Source organism: Physcomitrium patens, chromosome 15, assembly GCF_059467195.1.
Source record: "Physcomitrium patens ecotype Gransden chromosome 15, ASM5946719v1, whole genome shotgun sequence".
NCBI lineage: Eukaryota > Viridiplantae > Streptophyta > Bryopsida > Funariales > Funariaceae > Physcomitrium > Physcomitrium patens.
Window position 1 is genome coordinate 285,026 of NC_143424.1, and position 16,706 is coordinate 301,731.

General features: G+C 41.4%; 3 protein-coding genes and 1 long non-coding RNA gene across 13 annotated transcripts; 1 reads left to right on the forward strand and 3 right to left on the reverse strand.

Annotated features, from left to right (window-relative positions):
- Window positions 1-2,495: 2,495 nt before the first annotated feature.
- Window positions 2,496-7,486, reverse strand: LOC112292603 (uncharacterized). Of its 4 annotated transcripts, none has more exons than XM_090256127.1 (7): window positions 6,516-7,486; window positions 5,354-6,261; window positions 5,109-5,236; window positions 4,184-4,263; window positions 3,926-3,960; window positions 3,572-3,687; window positions 2,496-3,370 (listed from the first exon to the last, which is right to left on the reverse strand). In XM_090256127.1, exons 2-7 carry the CDS (start codon window positions 6,186-6,188, stop codon window positions 2,816-2,818), a joined length of 1,749 nt encoding a protein of 582 aa, XP_090112253.1. In that variant the 5' UTR covers window positions 6,189-6,261; window positions 6,516-7,486; the 3' UTR covers window positions 2,496-2,815. The 4 variants fall into 4 exon arrangements, with proteins under 4 accessions (XP_090112253.1, XP_090112254.1, XP_024397025.3 ...); XM_090256128.1 differs by having other exon boundaries at window positions 2,496-3,354; window positions 3,556-3,687; XM_024541257.3 differs by having other exon boundaries at window positions 2,496-3,392; window positions 3,525-3,687.
- LOC141046261 (uncharacterized) lies at window positions 6,658-7,485 on the reverse strand. The gene is made up of 2 exons (XR_012219045.2): window positions 7,336-7,485; window positions 6,658-6,974 (listed from the first exon to the last, which is right to left on the reverse strand). It is a non-coding gene; the product is annotated as an uncharacterized LOC141046261 (long non-coding RNA).
- A 1,148-nt stretch (window positions 7,487-8,634) lies between the features above and the next one.
- On the reverse strand, window positions 8,635-13,495 carry LOC112292045 (putative plant SNARE 13). Of its 5 annotated transcripts, none has more exons than XM_024540143.3 (8): window positions 12,504-13,495; window positions 12,150-12,242; window positions 11,740-11,833; window positions 11,517-11,646; window positions 11,066-11,145; window positions 10,640-10,726; window positions 10,066-10,140; window positions 8,635-9,915 (listed from the first exon to the last, which is right to left on the reverse strand). In XM_024540143.3, the coding sequence occupies exons 1-8, from the start codon at window positions 12,572-12,574 to the stop codon at window positions 9,850-9,852; spliced, it is 696 nt and encodes a 231-aa protein (XP_024395911.1). In that variant the 5' UTR covers window positions 12,575-13,495; the 3' UTR covers window positions 8,635-9,849. The 5 variants fall into 5 exon arrangements, with proteins under 5 accessions (XP_024395911.1, XP_090112256.1, XP_024395910.1 ...); XM_090256130.1 differs by having other exon boundaries at window positions 10,985-11,145; XM_024540142.3 differs by having other exon boundaries at window positions 8,635-10,140.
- A 42-nt stretch (window positions 13,496-13,537) lies between these two features.
- Window positions 13,538-15,754, forward strand: LOC112292044 (uncharacterized). 3 transcript variants are annotated; one of them, XM_024540139.3, is made up of 5 exons: window positions 13,543-14,032; window positions 14,229-14,556; window positions 14,697-15,008; window positions 15,130-15,223; window positions 15,332-15,754. In XM_024540139.3, exons 2-5 carry the CDS (start codon window positions 14,261-14,263, stop codon window positions 15,398-15,400), a joined length of 771 nt encoding a protein of 256 aa, XP_024395907.1. In that variant the 5' UTR covers window positions 13,543-14,032; window positions 14,229-14,260; the 3' UTR covers window positions 15,401-15,754. The 3 variants fall into 3 exon arrangements, with proteins under 3 accessions (XP_024395908.1, XP_024395907.1, XP_024395909.1); XM_024540141.3 differs by having other exon boundaries at window positions 14,293-14,556; XM_024540140.3 differs by lacking the exon at window positions 15,130-15,223 and having other exon boundaries at window positions 13,538-14,032.
- Window positions 15,755-16,706: the final 952 nt, after the last annotated feature.

Genomic DNA, 16,706 nt, shown 5'->3' on the forward strand with positions numbered 1-16,706 from the left:
CTCTCTACAATCCAAATTACCTCTTCAAATATTTGTAGATTCTTTAGCTTCACTTCTCACTAGACTCCATGTTTCAAACATTGTAAGAATCAATCCATCATCTCTACTTCCAAAACTTTGCCAATTTGGAGATATAGGAACTGGAATCAAGAAACCTAAACTTGCACCAACTAAGCTTGTATAAGATTTGACAACTGATTGTATGATATCTATTTTGCATCGATGGGCCTAAATTGATTTCTAAACTCGATCTCAAACTCCTCCCAGTCACAAAATCTAACTTGAGCTCTATAGCTTTGAATTCAATGTCACCACCAAATGGCTATTGCATCTCTCAAATAGCTGGCTGCATATATAATTCATTTAATGATATTTGCTCTAGATAGTTGGACGTATTGTTGCATGTTGAAGAGCCTTTGACATACATCTTCTTATCTTGAAGTCTCACAGTGTGTACTAGCCTTATTCAATTTCAACCTAGCAGATGTTGACTCTCTTGTCCTCAAGGCTTCTATTTTTCTTTGTAAAGTAGCTATCTAGCCTAAAAGATGTTGTATTTGAGCTTCCATCTAGGATTGCTCTACCATATCTTCCATATTGTAATTTCTCCATTGAACTCTACTATTGTAATATCTTTTTACCTCCCGATTGATTTTTTAAGAGATTCAAGTTCCTATATCTCCAAATAACCACCTTTAACTCTTTCTGGAATGTTTTAAGGTGGATCCTACCTAGTCCACTAACCTAACTTTAATTCTAGAAACTTACATGGTTCTAACTATCTATATAATTATTTCATCTTTATCCTCTTACAATTGAACTAGAATGGCTATTGCCAAAAAAAAAAAAAAAAAAAAAATAGGAAGACTTGAAACAAGACTAAGGACTAGAAAAACATTGATAAGAGTGAAGAAGGCTTCACTCTTACCTCTATGTATATACTTAACTAAGAGCTATATGGCAATATCCTATAGGACCTCCAAAATGTATTGACTTTATAAGACATGTATCTTAACTTGACAAGATAAGTTTTTTTTATGTATGTCACATAGTTAGCTTCTTTTTGAAGCTACTAACACATGATTAACTTATTAACTAAGTTCTAACTTGTCAATCAACTACAAATATATGTAAAGTCAAAGCAACATCTATAGAGCTTCTAGGAAGCTTCTCTAAAAAATATTATGGAATAAAACTATATTTATCTACTTCTATTTAATCATATATGTAAATATTAGAATAAAAATATATATTTGTAAGACAACCAAAAGAAAAAGTAAAGAGAGTAGAATTTGATAATAGATCATAATTTATAAATTGACAAAACTCTATTCTAATTTGATTTCTACAATTCTTCACAAATTGTACAACTTACTTCAAAAATCTAACATCACAATCCACATGTCTCTGTAACTTTGCTTTCCAAATTACTTTACATGCCCTCCTTCATTGTGTTTTGAAAGTAAACAAAAGCTAAAATGCAAAAGTAAAAAGTATTGTAGGTTATTCATCCATCTTTTGTAGATAAATGTTTCATGGAACTTGTGATGAATCTAAGGATTCTTCTTAGGAAAAACATCATATATATCCCTAAAATATATTGAAATATATACATCTTCATTTTTTATAATAGCAAATGTATTCCTTGTATATGATAAGGTATCACCACAAAGAGTACATTTGCTATTGTCAAGAATGTAGGAACATTCTTGATATTTTAGCATATTTGAAGGATATATATATTATATTTTTTCAAAAATAAAGCGTAAGATTGAATTAATTTATATATGATCATACATTTGTTTCAATTTAGATTTTTTTTTTCTAATTATATAAGAAAATTTATATATATTTTTTTTAAACATATTTGGTGTATAAATTTTTTTTAAAAAGTTATAAAAATATGACACACATGTGCATGCATATTAATGGATATATTCTTGTTTTTTATTCTTTTTGATTAACATGTATTGTAGACTACTATTCATAGTCTTTAGTAATGAATGAAATTACTTTTTGGTTAAACCATAATTTTATATCATGTGTTTGTTGTTTGGTAGTTTTGATTTTTTTAAAAACATCTCAACAATTAGTTTTTCAAATTGTATTCAAAGGTGTTTACAAAGACATTGATAGACATAAATTTTACAACAGTTTGTAGATTTTAAGATCGACTATAATCAATGGCTAGGCCCCTCTAATGTAGGATGTTTCACTTAATTTAGGATGTTTGTTCTTAAATCATGAACTATTAATATAGGAAAATTAACTTAACCTAAAACACCAACAAATAGTTATTGAGTTTTGAATGTACGGCTGCCATCCTTGTGCAGCTTTATAATGCACTGAACCTGAAGCCTTCTTTAGGAGTACAATGCAAGGGTTCTGGCATTTGACTTTGCAAGGGTGTTCTACCATTCATTGCTCCAAGTGATTCTGGTAAACTAGAAGAAAATAAATGTATGCATGTATATATATATATATATACATATACATAATGGCCAATCAGAAGTGTCAGGATGAAGACCTGCCAGCATGCGTGTTAAAGGTGAGAATGTGACATGTGCTTCGAAATGGCGCTCAGTATCGAAATTCTACCAGTAGTCGATGAAAACCCAAAAGCATAAAAAGTAGCTAGGTGCTAAGCTTGGGCGAGGTCCTAGTCTACTGCAATTTTGGAGCACAAGTAGAATTCGAGATATCAGTAGTGTAAAAGAATTAAGCTAACGGGTAAAACGTTACTGCTAAGCTGCATTCATTCATACAATCAATCAATCAATCAATAGGCGCTATGTAACATAACTAGAAGCAGTATTCAATCTGGGTAGTGGTCGAGATCTCCCATTGGGTTTGTGACCCTATCTCCAGGAGTCGAAAATTCGTGCCCAGCTGTGTCCACCATGTGAGGGTCTTCAAGCGTATGAGAGACCTGTGCCTCATCTGCGGGAGTAGTAGCCGATTTCTTCTTCTTCTTCGATCTACTTCCCGGCTTGCATCGCAGCTTGTTGAGGTGATAATCGCATAGTTGGTACCCAGGTTTTGCCAACAAGGGGCAAATCCACCCCTTCCCGTCGGTTCGGCTGCACTGGTTACCGAGCTCTTCAGCATTCTCTTGCTTCAAATATTTCAGCTTTTTCGGTCGTCCACTTCGCACAGGCCTACTTTTCACTTGAATCTCTAGTTCCGATGATGCTACCTCACGTTCTTGAGCAACACGATTCCTCTTCCATCTCTGAGCAATGATCGGGAGCTTGCCCTCACCATTGCCAAATGTTTTGGAATCATTTACTGTACTGGACTCAGTTTGTTTCGTATGTAGTAGAGAATCTTCGCGTTGCCAGTTGGGTGATGGTCCTTCACATACAAGATTCTGCTGTATGTCAATTACTGCACTGCACAGAGCAAACTTCCCTCCCTCAATTTCCATATAGTAGGGGGAACTGCGCAATAGTTTGGCAATCCGTCTACTAGATTGAACTGCACCTTGCTCTAGACCAGCTAAACCTTGTTCTGTTATTACTGACATGATTTCCTTCGCCGTCAAGCCTGCTTTACCAGTTCGTTTACATACTGTGTACAGCGAAAACGCCAGGCTCTCTTTCGGCTGCTGCGCTGGGTGATCTGGTGAGAACGACAGAGAATTTTCGGCAATAGTAGGTGCATGTAGAGCCTGCCCTGTATTTACATCTGGCATCCAACAATAGACAATGACTTAAAAGTCAATCATCAAACTATGTCTAACGGTATCATAAATCTTCACCGTAACCATTAGACTCATTAATACTTTTTCTGATTTATCCAGATTTAGGGTTCGCAGTGTATTCAGCACAAGCTTGAGTGATAGAATAATGTCAAAGCGCAGATGCGCATGCTAGGTTAAAGCACTCGTAAATAAACGGATACACTATGGAGTGATTATTCCTACCAGTAAATGGGGGAATACTCCTGTTCCTGCTAGATCTGTACAAAACCACGGAGAGGTGAATCGACATTTCAAATAAGAATTAGACGGAGTTGACCTAGTCAGAACAGAAGATGCTTCAAGCAGAAATTAAAAGCGTTAGTCGTAGATGTTCTACATTGACAACATTAAAGAAACTTTTATGGCTCTAGGGTTACTACATGATGTGGGGACCAAGACTATGCATCCTGTTTCAGCAAACCAAGATATACAGGTGAACACCTTCTTTGTAGACTTTCGGCGGTAGCCTGAGTCTGATCATCGTGAAGAACACCAGATATCATCTCTGCAGGCTCACCAATCTGAAGGGCACCGACTCAGATTATTAGTTCAAGACTTCCACATGAAAGTAACTAAGCAAAGTGATTTAGTCATTACTGTCACAGAGAGACTTGATCCATAGACTCCTTTGTAAGGAATAATGTATGACTACACCAGATCCATAGCAGCCGCGTCCCATAGCATTTGCAGCTGGTAAGTCTGGAGAAAATGGTCGCTTCTTACCGGATCTGTATGCTTAAGCTAAGAAATTGCGGTACAAGTTCAAGAGCTAGTTGTAAAAATACACGCGGACAGTAAGTCCTTCCTGCATGAGAGATAGTCAAGCATCAAAAAGGTTCCATGTCCAGATTTCTCCTGCAAGGCATGCCAAAAAGAACATCTCCTCCAGGGCACATGCCTTTTCTCTGCATACAGCATTCTAGCCAAAGATTAATAATGCTGTATCTTGCCCGGCATTGAGACTCTGTGACTCATCCGTGAATCTCGATTACAGCATTGCCCTTATCCGTGTGCATGTTTACAAGCTCTACTATGGCAAAAGCAGCAACTTCCTACTGTCTTATGGTGAGATAATCACTTCAATACTAGAGCAATTATCTACGATCATCGCCTTTTCAATTGCGCAGCTGCACGCTTCTACTATACTCGTGATTAAGTTTCAAGCACTTGCCAGCCGAAAGAACTTAGAAACCCCTACTTTGACTTCAGGTTTAATCCAAGTCATGCTCTTCATCATTTGACAGCATGTCGGGGAACTGCATCAGCTGTCACATGCATATAGATCTTGTTTTCCACTTTAATAACAATAAACATCAACATTTGCAGAAAACGAGCACAGTTAGTGTACATAGATTGCTGAACTTACTGAATCAACATGCCCCTGCCCAAATAGCCCTGCTTTAATGACGGCTGGTCGGAGCGAAATACCAGCACATAGATCCTCCATTGTCCCACTCTTAACGTCATTAACCAGTGGTTCCTCAGAATTTGTCCCTGCAGACAATGCTTGCACTACTAAGTATACGTTTCAGAAGCATTTTCCGTGGTCCTCCCAGGTCTTTTGGAGCAGAGAGAATGTCACGCGTTCGGAACCAGAGTTGGCAAAGTTACCTGTACAGTCTTTCTTGTCCGAAGACTCGGCAAGCCACTCAAAGCTATCTCGGATCCGCTTGTGAGGACTTTGCCCCGCTTCTTTACATTTGTCTTTCCTTCCTAACGAAAGATCTAAGTATTCAGCCTCCTTGCAGGCATCATAAGATGGCAGGCCGGATGAAACGGAAGATTTTCCGGGAAAAATATCGCTATCATCTTTGGGTTTCTCCGCTGCATTCCACTTGTTGCAAAATGAATTCGGAAGAACCACATCCCCCTGAAGAGCGGCGAGTGCATTTGAGCTGTCATCACAAGAGAACAAAGGAAGACTAGAAGTTCTCTCCAGCTCGCCAGCGGGAGTTTGCTTGAAGCTTAACCCGGAAGAAGCAGATCCACATCTTGCCGAATTTCGTGCATCAAAACTTGTACCCCCCACCAATCGGTGCAGGTCATTACCTTGTACCACTTCCTCGGAACTTTCGGCTAACCCTTTTGATAAGATGGCAACGTCCTTTTTTGATAAAGAATTTACATATTCCTCTAAATTTGAATACGGTTCTGATTCGGTGAACCCCTTCGAATGCCGCAATTTGTCTAACCATGTGAACTGAGAGCGAGACCCAGAATCTACTCTGCAAATTCCACCTCCAACCTGTCCTAAACCACTTCCTTCATTTAAATCCTCTCCAATACACCCCTCTCCGTTGTCAACCGTTTGCCCCTCGTTCCCAGGTTTCTCTTTCACTCTTCTGAAGCTATGTACCAGCTCTTGTTCTTGACCTCTCGGACCAGGATTCGGGCCCGTCGAGTCCTCTCCTGTATTTCCCCTCGGCTGCTGCTTCCGGATTCGCATTTTCCAGAATTACGAGATGCAACAAGTATGGAATAATGTCAACAATGACGCCTCAAACCACAACAGTATTACCCTGTCAACCAAATTCAAAGGACGGTCAGAATGCCATGTAGCTTCTAACTCACTCTTTTTATTTTTATGCAGGGCTATTTGCCTCACAATACCGGTTCAATTTCACATTTCAGCTAACCGCATGCCGTGAATACAACCAGAGACCAGTCAACTTTGAAATACGCCCACTTTGAATACAGGAAAAGCTACGTGGTCAATAAAGAACGGAAAACGAAATACAACCTGTGGGGTTTAGATCAATAGGTCGGCACTTACAAAGACTAGGCTTCGCATTTAATACAGGAAATTTGAGTGGAGAGAGCATGACTGAGGCAATTTCTTCTTGAATCTAAAGGCCACTATCGCACGAAAGCAAAGGGATTGTAAGTGACTCGCAACTCGTTCGCGTGGACTGGCATTGGGCTTGCTGCAGCAGCTAAAGCAGGTTGATGTCTTTGAAGCTCTCCCCTTGCCCTTCTACAATCTCAGTAGACAAAAATTGATTGAAAATCACAAAACCAACTACATTCTGGGGACATAACGAGACCCGTACTAAAACGTAACGACTAACTGATATCCTCGGGGACTTACCAGCTACGACTGATTCGTCTAGCAAAATTAAGATGGGAGGGAATATGAACACACACAAAAGGAACAACGGTGCCAACGCATTGAATCGCAACAACAGCTCAAATTTGCCACCTCGACATCTATCAGAGCTGCAGACCTGTCCTCCTAGCAGCACAAATCAAGAAAGTGGTTGAGAAGGATCGAAAAGAAGAGCCGCTCCGGTGCAGGTGACATGGACAAGCGGATTTATTTCACGACAAGGGGCAACATTTGAAATAACGAACAAGTCGAGCAGAGTGAAGCTTGGCACGCCTCTGTGATCTAGATTCTCTGCAGTGTCTTAATCTCCCGAATAAGTGGCATAGGCACAACGCACACAAAAGTCTATTCCTGTGCGTGCTATTCACACTGAGCTCCCTCATCCACTTTCTTTTTGCTGGTTATATGTCTCGAAATGGAGCCAAATGATGCTCGAGTCCGTGGCAAGTCAAGATAAACTAAGGGTGCGTATTGATATCAAACGCACCGAATACACTTGAAGATGAGCGGTGAGAAGTTGGCGGCTGACGTAGGGCGGCAGCATGCAATTGTTCGACACTGAGGGAATCGAGGAGCGGTTACACACAGGTCCCCGATGACCAGCTTCATCATTGCAAGAGGACTGATTCGGAACCATTTTGAGGGGCTGCAAAGAGGAGAAGAGTAAGAAATATCTATCATAACTAATCCGGAACAGTATAGCCCTCCATTGAGAATGGCACGATACGAGACGACAACACAACTGGCGAGATTGTCTGATTCCTAACCCTAGCCCTGCCAAGCGACAGCTACTCGCCGAAGCAGGGGCGTTCGGAAAATGGTCGCAAATGGAGGCACACGTGGTCCCAGAGGAATGCTTGAAGGCTTTTCAGCTTGTCTGTCAATCCTCCGTTCTTCACCAATTATGCAAGATAGGTTTGTCAGATTTGATTTCATTGCAGGATTCGTAGCTGCCTTTATAGATATTCCCATCTCAGGTTCACTACAGCTTCCTTTCCTTGTTTTGGGGTCTAGATTCCCCTTCATCCGTAGCATCGTGAAAAGGTGCGTAGCAAGTTGCAACGATGGATGACGGCAGCATCAGTTTAGGGCTTGAGGTCATCGTAATGACGAAGTATAGACGTCTATTCATGAATCGCCTGTGTATACGTCTGCCTTACTATAATCCAGTTCAAATAGTGACAAATCTAAGATATGACTTACAGTTCCGGAACTAATTTACACGGAAGCTTCTTGTTTAGAACCGCTTTGGAAAAATCTGCCTCTTCACCTGCTGTTGTAAAGTCTCAAAGTGATCGTAGTCAGCCATTAGTGGCTTCAGTGCTCATGCGTATAAAAAATCTACTGCAGTCCGAGTGATCAAATGAGTACGAAGTTAATTCCAACTGAAACAATACTCAACGAGAACAACATACTCTTTCTTGTTAGGGCTTTTTATATCTACACCGTAAGAGTTTCAGATGCGGGGTTCGTTGGTAAAGCCCTGCATTAGAGCTGATGGTTATTAATTCGACGGAGGAAATTAGACAATTGAAAGATATAATTGAAGCTGAGATATTCTTAAAAGTAAGAGATACTTGCGGCACGTTGAGATATTTTTGAAGTCTGTAAGGATGTTAGATCTGTAAAGACAGTTTATGTCAGCGAGGAAGGTAGATCAAAATCCAGATACAATTCCTAAGATACACAAATACACTGAATATTGGCATTATCTCCCGTTGCTGCAATGAAGATAAATTACTATCACGGCAGCATAACTCAATCGTGCTGTCTCATTGCACAAGTGTGAGACCAAGAGGAGCTCAGTAGCGAATAAGGAGACCTCATAAGGCCCATTACATCACAAGCTAATAATTCCATCACAAAACCAGCTCTCAAACGATACCGAATGACAACCCCCAAGAAAGGCACAACACACTCGGAAGAACAAGGCAAGGCCACTTTGGAAGGGACTGTTCGTTCAACTGGATCATATCCACCTTGCGTCTGAGAATACAATCAACGCAAACAAGATACACATTATACCGTCGACAACGTTGTCTACGCGAAAGTGCAAAGCTGGAGTGCAAAGAAGCGCAGACAATGCAGAAACTAGAAACGAGTCACAGAAGAAGAGACAACAAGCAAGAAGAGTAAGAGACAATGAGAATGAAGCTCCTACTTTGAGGAGAAGTGTTAGCTATCGATCAGTAACGCCCCCCCCAGCTGCGAGCCAGGGCATTCGCTCTGACAAGCGCCATGCCATGCCATGGCCATGGCATCCAGGCCCTGCTGCAGCAACTGGACCATCGATCGGCAGAGCTGATCATGCCGCAACGCAAGGCGGTACAGGAGACCCGTGCTAAAATATGAATCCAAGCTAGGTTTGACTTTGGCAACCCTGCCGTTCCCTGCCCAACCCTAGCCTGGCCTCCTTCCTCCCTTCCTTTCTTCCTTACGCCGTGTGTCGTCGCATGCTCGGGATATGTGCCGTGTTTTCAGCCCTTCGGCGCTGACTGTTTCCGTGATCTTTGTGGTATGAGTCAGTACCCTCCCCCCTCCCATAATGCTCCTCCCCAATTGTGCCCATTTCCATCCTTTTTCCTAACTCATCTACCAGCCATGTCAGACAGGTCCGCCTCCTTTTTAGCAGGGTGAGCCCAACTCAGGAGCTGAATTACATGCACAAAAGGAGTGTCGGAAACTTGGAAAGGAGTAAAATTCCTCAATAGGTCGTGTTACATGTAGGTGGTTCAATAGAACATAGGATAAGTTGACGAAAGGTCAACAGCCCCAAGTTTTTCTGTAGTTTATGGTTTGTATCTGCTTTAGAGTGGACAAATATCTGCTTTAGAGGTAGACTGCTCCTAGAATAGAGCAGGCCTGCTTTTTCAGAGGAGTAGAGGGAATGAGAAAGTTTGTGTATAAACTGCTACCAAGCTCGTTGACAATATGAGTGACCTACTCCAAACTCGGCAGTAGGACTAGGAAGAGATGGTTTTTAGCAAGTCCAACTCTGTCATCAGAAGGCGCCTCCTTCGAGCTGGAGGTGATGAACTGGGTAATCCACCCTCGGGATGGACAAGCTCTAGAGAAAAAACACGCCAGTATTAAGAACTCAAGCACATAACATCATAGTTAGATACAGGTACATCAGAAATCAAAGTCACTCATAATCGTCAGTGAGTTCCGAGGACGGCGTGGGCTCAACGTTATGAAGAAAGATGAAAGGGAGTACCTTCACAATAACAGTCACGATCAAAGATATCGTTATGAGAAGTAAAATGAGCATTACAAACCTGTTTGTTGCCAGCTGCACAGTGAAAAGCAGACCCTTTGTTACAGAAAAACTTAAGTTTGGAAAGCAATACACACTCAACAAAATGCCAATCTAATGAAACAGCTCTTATTTCAGTGCAGACAGATACAAACTAATTCGGGGTCTAGGAAACCAGAGTCGAGGTCATAATTTCTTGGAGTAACACAACGGAGACTGTATGGGTTGTGCAATGTTCCTGGACTGCTTTCATTCCAGTGCGACCTCGGAAGGCGTATCCCCGGGCAACATGATGATGAGCTTCGTTTACAAGAATCATTTTCTGTACTGTATCGCATCACCTGTCTGGCAAATATTTGGCTAACCGAAACTTGGAGGCATGCTAACTATTCCTAGAGCTGACGTGAAGAAACAAGTTGGTTAAAAACCTGCAGTGCGCTGAAGGCATATAAAGAAGCAGACTATGTTCAGAAATACAATAAGCCTTACCTTGCAATCCATAAGACGTTCAAGCTGAAAGAGGGAAGTGCTTTACCTTACACCCAAGTTCTTTAAGTGATCCAGTTTTCGTTGAAAACCGGGTGGTGTCCACATCATCCTTAGTCTTGCTTGACTGCTCCTTCTGAAGGCATCACAAACGAATCAGCCTAGGCAATCTTGATGTGCGGACTAAAAGGGAACCTCAAGCTATGCTTTACTCGTGAACTGCGTTCATTATTTATCCACTGGTCACTGCAGATGTAATAAATTATCCTTAGATTTGATGGCTTGAAGTTGGGTTTTCGTTTGCAGATAACGACCAACTGCCGCTATCAGATCTACAACTAAACCATGCACAAAAAACCTCGAAATCAACCAAAAAGCAAAAGGAAAAACGAACTTCGAAAGAATTGACTTCTCCTTTCAAAGTAGTCAATTCTGCCGTAGTCGCTGTCTCTGTCCCAATACTCATGTGATATACCTCACAAGAACTCTCTGTAGTTTTATCTGTTCCATCCATCGGTTGTCTAGCCGTTTGGGTTGGGTCTTCATTTGCCACAGCTGCAGTAATGGCAACAGATGCAATTTAGATGAATTGGAGGACTTAGGGTAACGCTTCAACTGAAATACAAAATCTCAAGGCACAACTTAGGAGACCACAGTAAAAATCTGTGGACCCAATCAACTTCCTTCAGTTTCGGCCTTCGTCAAACCTTGGCAATCTCGGATGAGAGACTCAAAGTATTACGCCGAAGACATTACCAACGGGGAAGAGATAACGAGATGCACAAAATATCAAAATGATATGAATCTACCATCTAAACATGATCTAAACATGATCAAATCCAGGAAAAGAAGCATGACAGGATAAATAAATAAAAAAATAAAAAAAATCTCAAATTGGAGCACATAAGGCCCGGAGGTTAACCAACATGAGGCCAGGCGAACATCCACATCCCTTAAAGATGCAGTATATGAGCCTCCGCCGAGGAGTTCTTCCCTCCTCCCTATCGAGCTTGGGTACGTCTTTCTTAGTGCGACAAAAGAGTTGAGTTCGTTTATCTGCAGATGGAATTAACACCTATCAGAGACTGAAGATCGTTTTGATTAAAGATACGACCGCAACGAATCATTTGCTAGCATCCCTATGCATACCAGTGATTGCTTTTTCTCATTCAGCATCTTGTTAAATTCCAGATTTGTTAGGCTTTCCTCATACTTCATTACTTTGTCGAAACCCTTAATCAACCTGGAGAACCCCAGACAAGTACGCCATTTTATCACAGAAGCACAAAAAAGGGCCCAAAACAACGTTGTAATCATCTTCATCACGTCAATGAAGATGTCTGCAATCCGACAAGTTCTAAGCTTTTAACTTTCAAGGCAACTTTCAAACTAGAGAACACCATCACAAGGCATGTCTTCTCACTTTTGCTCAGAAGACAGTTGAGTAAATGAGTGGACAGCAACGAAATTATGTAGATGAACAACAAGCAATGATTCAATGTTTAAGTCTCAAATGGTGAACATATGGTATGTCACCTCAGAGCGAAGGAAGTGCTTACCGTTTTGCATCCCGCATCTGAGCAGTGAGCTCCTCCAACTGCTTGTTCTTCTTGTCGACATCTTTGATCTTATCTGTCCTTTGAAACCCACTCCTGTCAAATAAAACGCAGACTCAGTACAATTGCATTTTTGTACTGGGTAATGAATAAATGCGAAGCTCCACAATTGCACAAAGCTTAACCTCGAAGATTCACGTGTTGAAAATGATCTGCTTGTCTACTCGTTTAATTCTGATGTCCTCCATCATCGCTAGGAGAGGACCATCAACAGCATCCCATCAACGACTCAGGTATGTGAGCAGAGTATGTCTACAAAAGGACATTCACATTTCTGCTAAGAAAAACGCAACTTACGCAAGGATCAAGAAAATCTCTCGCACTTCCTTTTCAATGCTGGCCACCTGTGACGGCAGCCCTGAAACCATAGCTGCGTCCCCAGATGAAATCCCTCCAGAATTTAGACCGAATGGAGAATAAGACCAGTTTCGGATCCTTCCCTTCAACCTGTAAATAAAATCGACATTACTTCATCCTTCGAAGATAATATTATCTCGTCTGTTCTGTAGTGATGATCCAGGAAGCGGTGGTCTGTTCTTGTCACACTCCAGCAATGTGGACAATCCCTGTTGAAATGCTGCCGACGAATCCGCAAGAGCACCTTAACCTTCCACTATACGAATCAGTGCACTTAAGCAAGGACCCCGAGTGAGACAACTCCCCAATTCCAACTTTTAAACTTGCGCGATCGCTGTTTTCTTTAACCTCTAAAACATAAGAAATCTAAAGCTGACTCTGAGAGCTTCAAACGGCAGCTAACTCTTGCTCTTCTGGAAAACCTTCCACCAAATTGCAATCAATCCTCAATTTCCACACGTCCAAGCACCTGTTATCAAAAAACTGCAATGCGAATCTGGTCTTCTCTACTTCGTAAGAATATGCAGCAGCCACCTCTTCCATTCGCAGTTCACATGACCCACTTACGAATCCCTCAAGGCTGAACCCAGAGGCTGAACCCAGCGGCTGAGGAACCTGTCAACAAGCTAAAGCACCTTGACCAACCAGATCACAAGAATGCATCCTTGGAAGGGAGGGAGCGAGATGAATGAAACTCAACAATTTCCTGGACGGCGTAAGAACACGAATCGCAATTTCTTTAATCCTTACTTTACAAATGTGGATGATGGGGACCACGTGCAATGACTAGACCACGAGCCCATGAAAAATGCAGCAGACGTGGCAAACGAGACTGTGGAGATCCCAGGTGACAAGTTCATTCTGGGCCCCACTGAGCTCATCGATGCTCAGTTCTTCCAAGATTGGCGACCTTTAAAACCTCTAATCGCCCGCCTCTTCAAACCCTCAGTGCCCTTCGTTCAATATTGTTTTTGCTTCTTACCCCCAACTGGGTATTGCAATCAGAGCAATCAGTTACCAAGTATGAATGAGAGAGGATTTCATCTTTAATATTCTAAGAAGAAAGCATTCTACGGCGTTCAGCAATCTTCTAGATTTTGGATTTTGATCCAGCTCTTGATGCCTTTGCTCTCACCAGCAAATAATGTTCTCATCGTGTGACAGACTCGATGTCGCTCTTCTTTTTTGAGTAAAGGATGCTTTCCATAAAGCAGTTAACGTAAAATCCTCTGGGTGACTCGGCCATTCTCATAACATACGAAAATTGTGAAGCCTCTGGTTGGCGGTCCTTCATTACGAAAGCGTATTTGGAAATATATATCAGAGTGCCTGAAGAAATAAACTTGTCTGTCTATTTGCTATGATAGGCTGGCCACCTTGCCTTACTCTGGTGAGCTGGATTGTGCAAAACGGGAGATTGCCGAATGAGCAAAATGGCTTCCTCCACGGATGATCTGATGACTTGAACGGTGATCTTCCTTGACTCAAAACCCAAGTATGTCATGGTTCGGCAGCAGAAACTGAGAATTAGGGTAACGCAGAGGATCGGACGATTCATTTCCAATTTTCAGTGCTGATGTTAGGAGCGACCCATGACATGGAGCTTGATAGTATTATGTTAGTTTCACTTGCGATGACTAACGCCATTGTGAACATCGATGATAGATTCAAGGGCTGTCGAAACGAAGAAGAATATCATGGTATTAACAGACCATATTGTTCCGTTTAGGGAGAGTTCTACCGTCCAACCGAAGGACCCTGCTCGTGTCAGCTTCCAAGGGGAAGCATCCTCAACCCCTTTGATCTCAACATGGAATCTGTTCCGGCTTGCTTTAGTGACTTCCAGTATGCTATTTGTCTTTCTTCTCTCCACGATTTACAGCCTCAATCAAGCTTCTGGAGTGCCATCTTCAAAAGGAGGCTGGTTGGAGATGAAGCAGTCACCACTGCATCATGTCCTTATCCAAGACCATTCCTTGTCCAATGATTTGAAGTAAGCTTAAACTTCCTACACCTCTTCATTCTGAAAGTGTCTCCTTAGTGCATCATTGAATTTCAGAGTGATCCGTGTTCGTAAGCTGCGAATTTTGCATTCAGGAACTTTACTCATACGATTCTTACATCTTCATGCAGGGAGACTGATTCCGGATTGCTTCAGAGGATCAATGACAAGGCAACTCTTGAGCTGAAAACTTTGGTGATCGCCGAGACAGTAGTACCCTTCGAAAAAAGAGAAATGCTTTCGGATTACGTCAAGCAGCAGCTGGATGGATCTGAAGTTATCTCGAGTGAGCAAAAATCTGCCGTCATGAACATGGTGAACATGGCGCCCATCGAAGGGAGCATTAACGAAGAAGAAAGAGGAGTGGGAGGGAGTTTGCGAAATTCTGCTGTCATCGCATTGTTCAAAACTTATCAGAAAAATATCCATTTCCTGTTGATCGGGTAAAATTATTCTCCTCAGATATTTTTCATGACAAGCTTGCCATGTTCTCAATGTCTTTAGGATGCCATAGATTGTGTCATTTCTCGTACTTGAAATTGAGTCGCTCTGTTTGAATTGAAGGGTGCGTGTTGAGCCACGGTTGGGCTGGAGAAGGATATCTGTAAGAGAGCGCAATGCTTGGAATGATAATCTGTCAAGAGTGCTGTACAACAAGGTTTGTAGTGGACGTTCAGCTGCACTACTTGCACTATCCTCAACCTAGAATTCTCAGCTCATGGTCGCTTATGCTGTCCTTGCTAATGTCCGAACTGTGACTTTGCAGATTCGCGCTGAAGCAAAGACCTTCGTGGCATATGGTACTCCAACTCAATTGACTGAACGCGACCTTTAACGTCAAGACAATATCCCAAGATCCGCTTGGTGTGCTAGTTTTGCTCCAGATTGTCGTAGAAGCCCACCTAAAAGTCCTGCAAACTTGGAAACTTCCTTCCTGGCATCACATCAATTCCGTTAATATCATGGCGTGAATTAGTAGTGAACAGTAATGCCCGAAGACGTCTACAGAACGGAAGCGTAAGTGATAAGTCTACGAAAACATCCCTATAAAAACCCAGACGACGTTTGCGAGTTTCCTTATACTTCAGTAACGCAGGTAGCTGAGTTCATCGAAATTCATCAGTAGCCTATACCACATCGGCTGATGTTGTGAAACGTAAATCAAACCATCCCTGAGCTTCTTTCACCATTGCACGCCAACATGAGTTCTCACCGTCTGTTCATTTCCCTGGTTGACTTTTGCTTAAAACATGTCGAACCATGGACATCTACCCAGTTAATTCAGAGCATGATAGATGTGGGAAAATTGACTCTGAGCTCGATTGCATGGTCTGTGATTCATTCTCAGAAAGTTGTGAAAAGCCTCTCAGCAAAATTTTCGGGACCTCGTGGGGTTTGTGGGCTGGTGTTTAGTAAGAAAGGCTTAACCATGCCTAATACCATGAAGCTGAATTTCCATTCTGCATGCGGTAACACTATATTCATCTAGTGTGGACGGCCCTACTAAACATCTTCAACAGCTAATTGTTCATTTGAATTTTCCCTCTACAACTTCTTGTGCTAAGCTCTAAATCGCTAAAGCAGCAATGTCAATTTCAACTTCCATGGTTATTTGTCATTTTCCGGGCTGCTCAACACTAGAGGCTACCAATTCGTGATTTTATGCTATACCAGTTGATAGTTGTATTCACAAAATTCTTCCTATAGAAGTAATAATCAATGGTCATAATAGCTTTGTAATATTTAATATCATTAGATCTCCTTCTAATTCAATCATTTTAGATTTATTTTGATTAAAAAAATATAATTCTTGAATAGATTGGATTTCTTGTATTTTTGACTTTTTGAAAAGTATAATTAAGAATATAATTAATCAAGTAGAAAATCACAAGTCTAGTACAATTAAACCTATATTTGTAGATATAAGAACTTTTTTGTATGCTGCAAAAGAAGGATCACCTTGTATCATTTATGCCACATCTATTTCTAATAGTGCAAAGACTTCAAGTAGCTTTTCAAGCGAATATGAAGAATTTCAAGATGTATTTGAAAAAAAGAATATGGATATTCTTCCAAAACATCATCTCTATGATTTTTCAATTGACCTTCAAGAAGGAATATAACCATCATTTGGACCAATC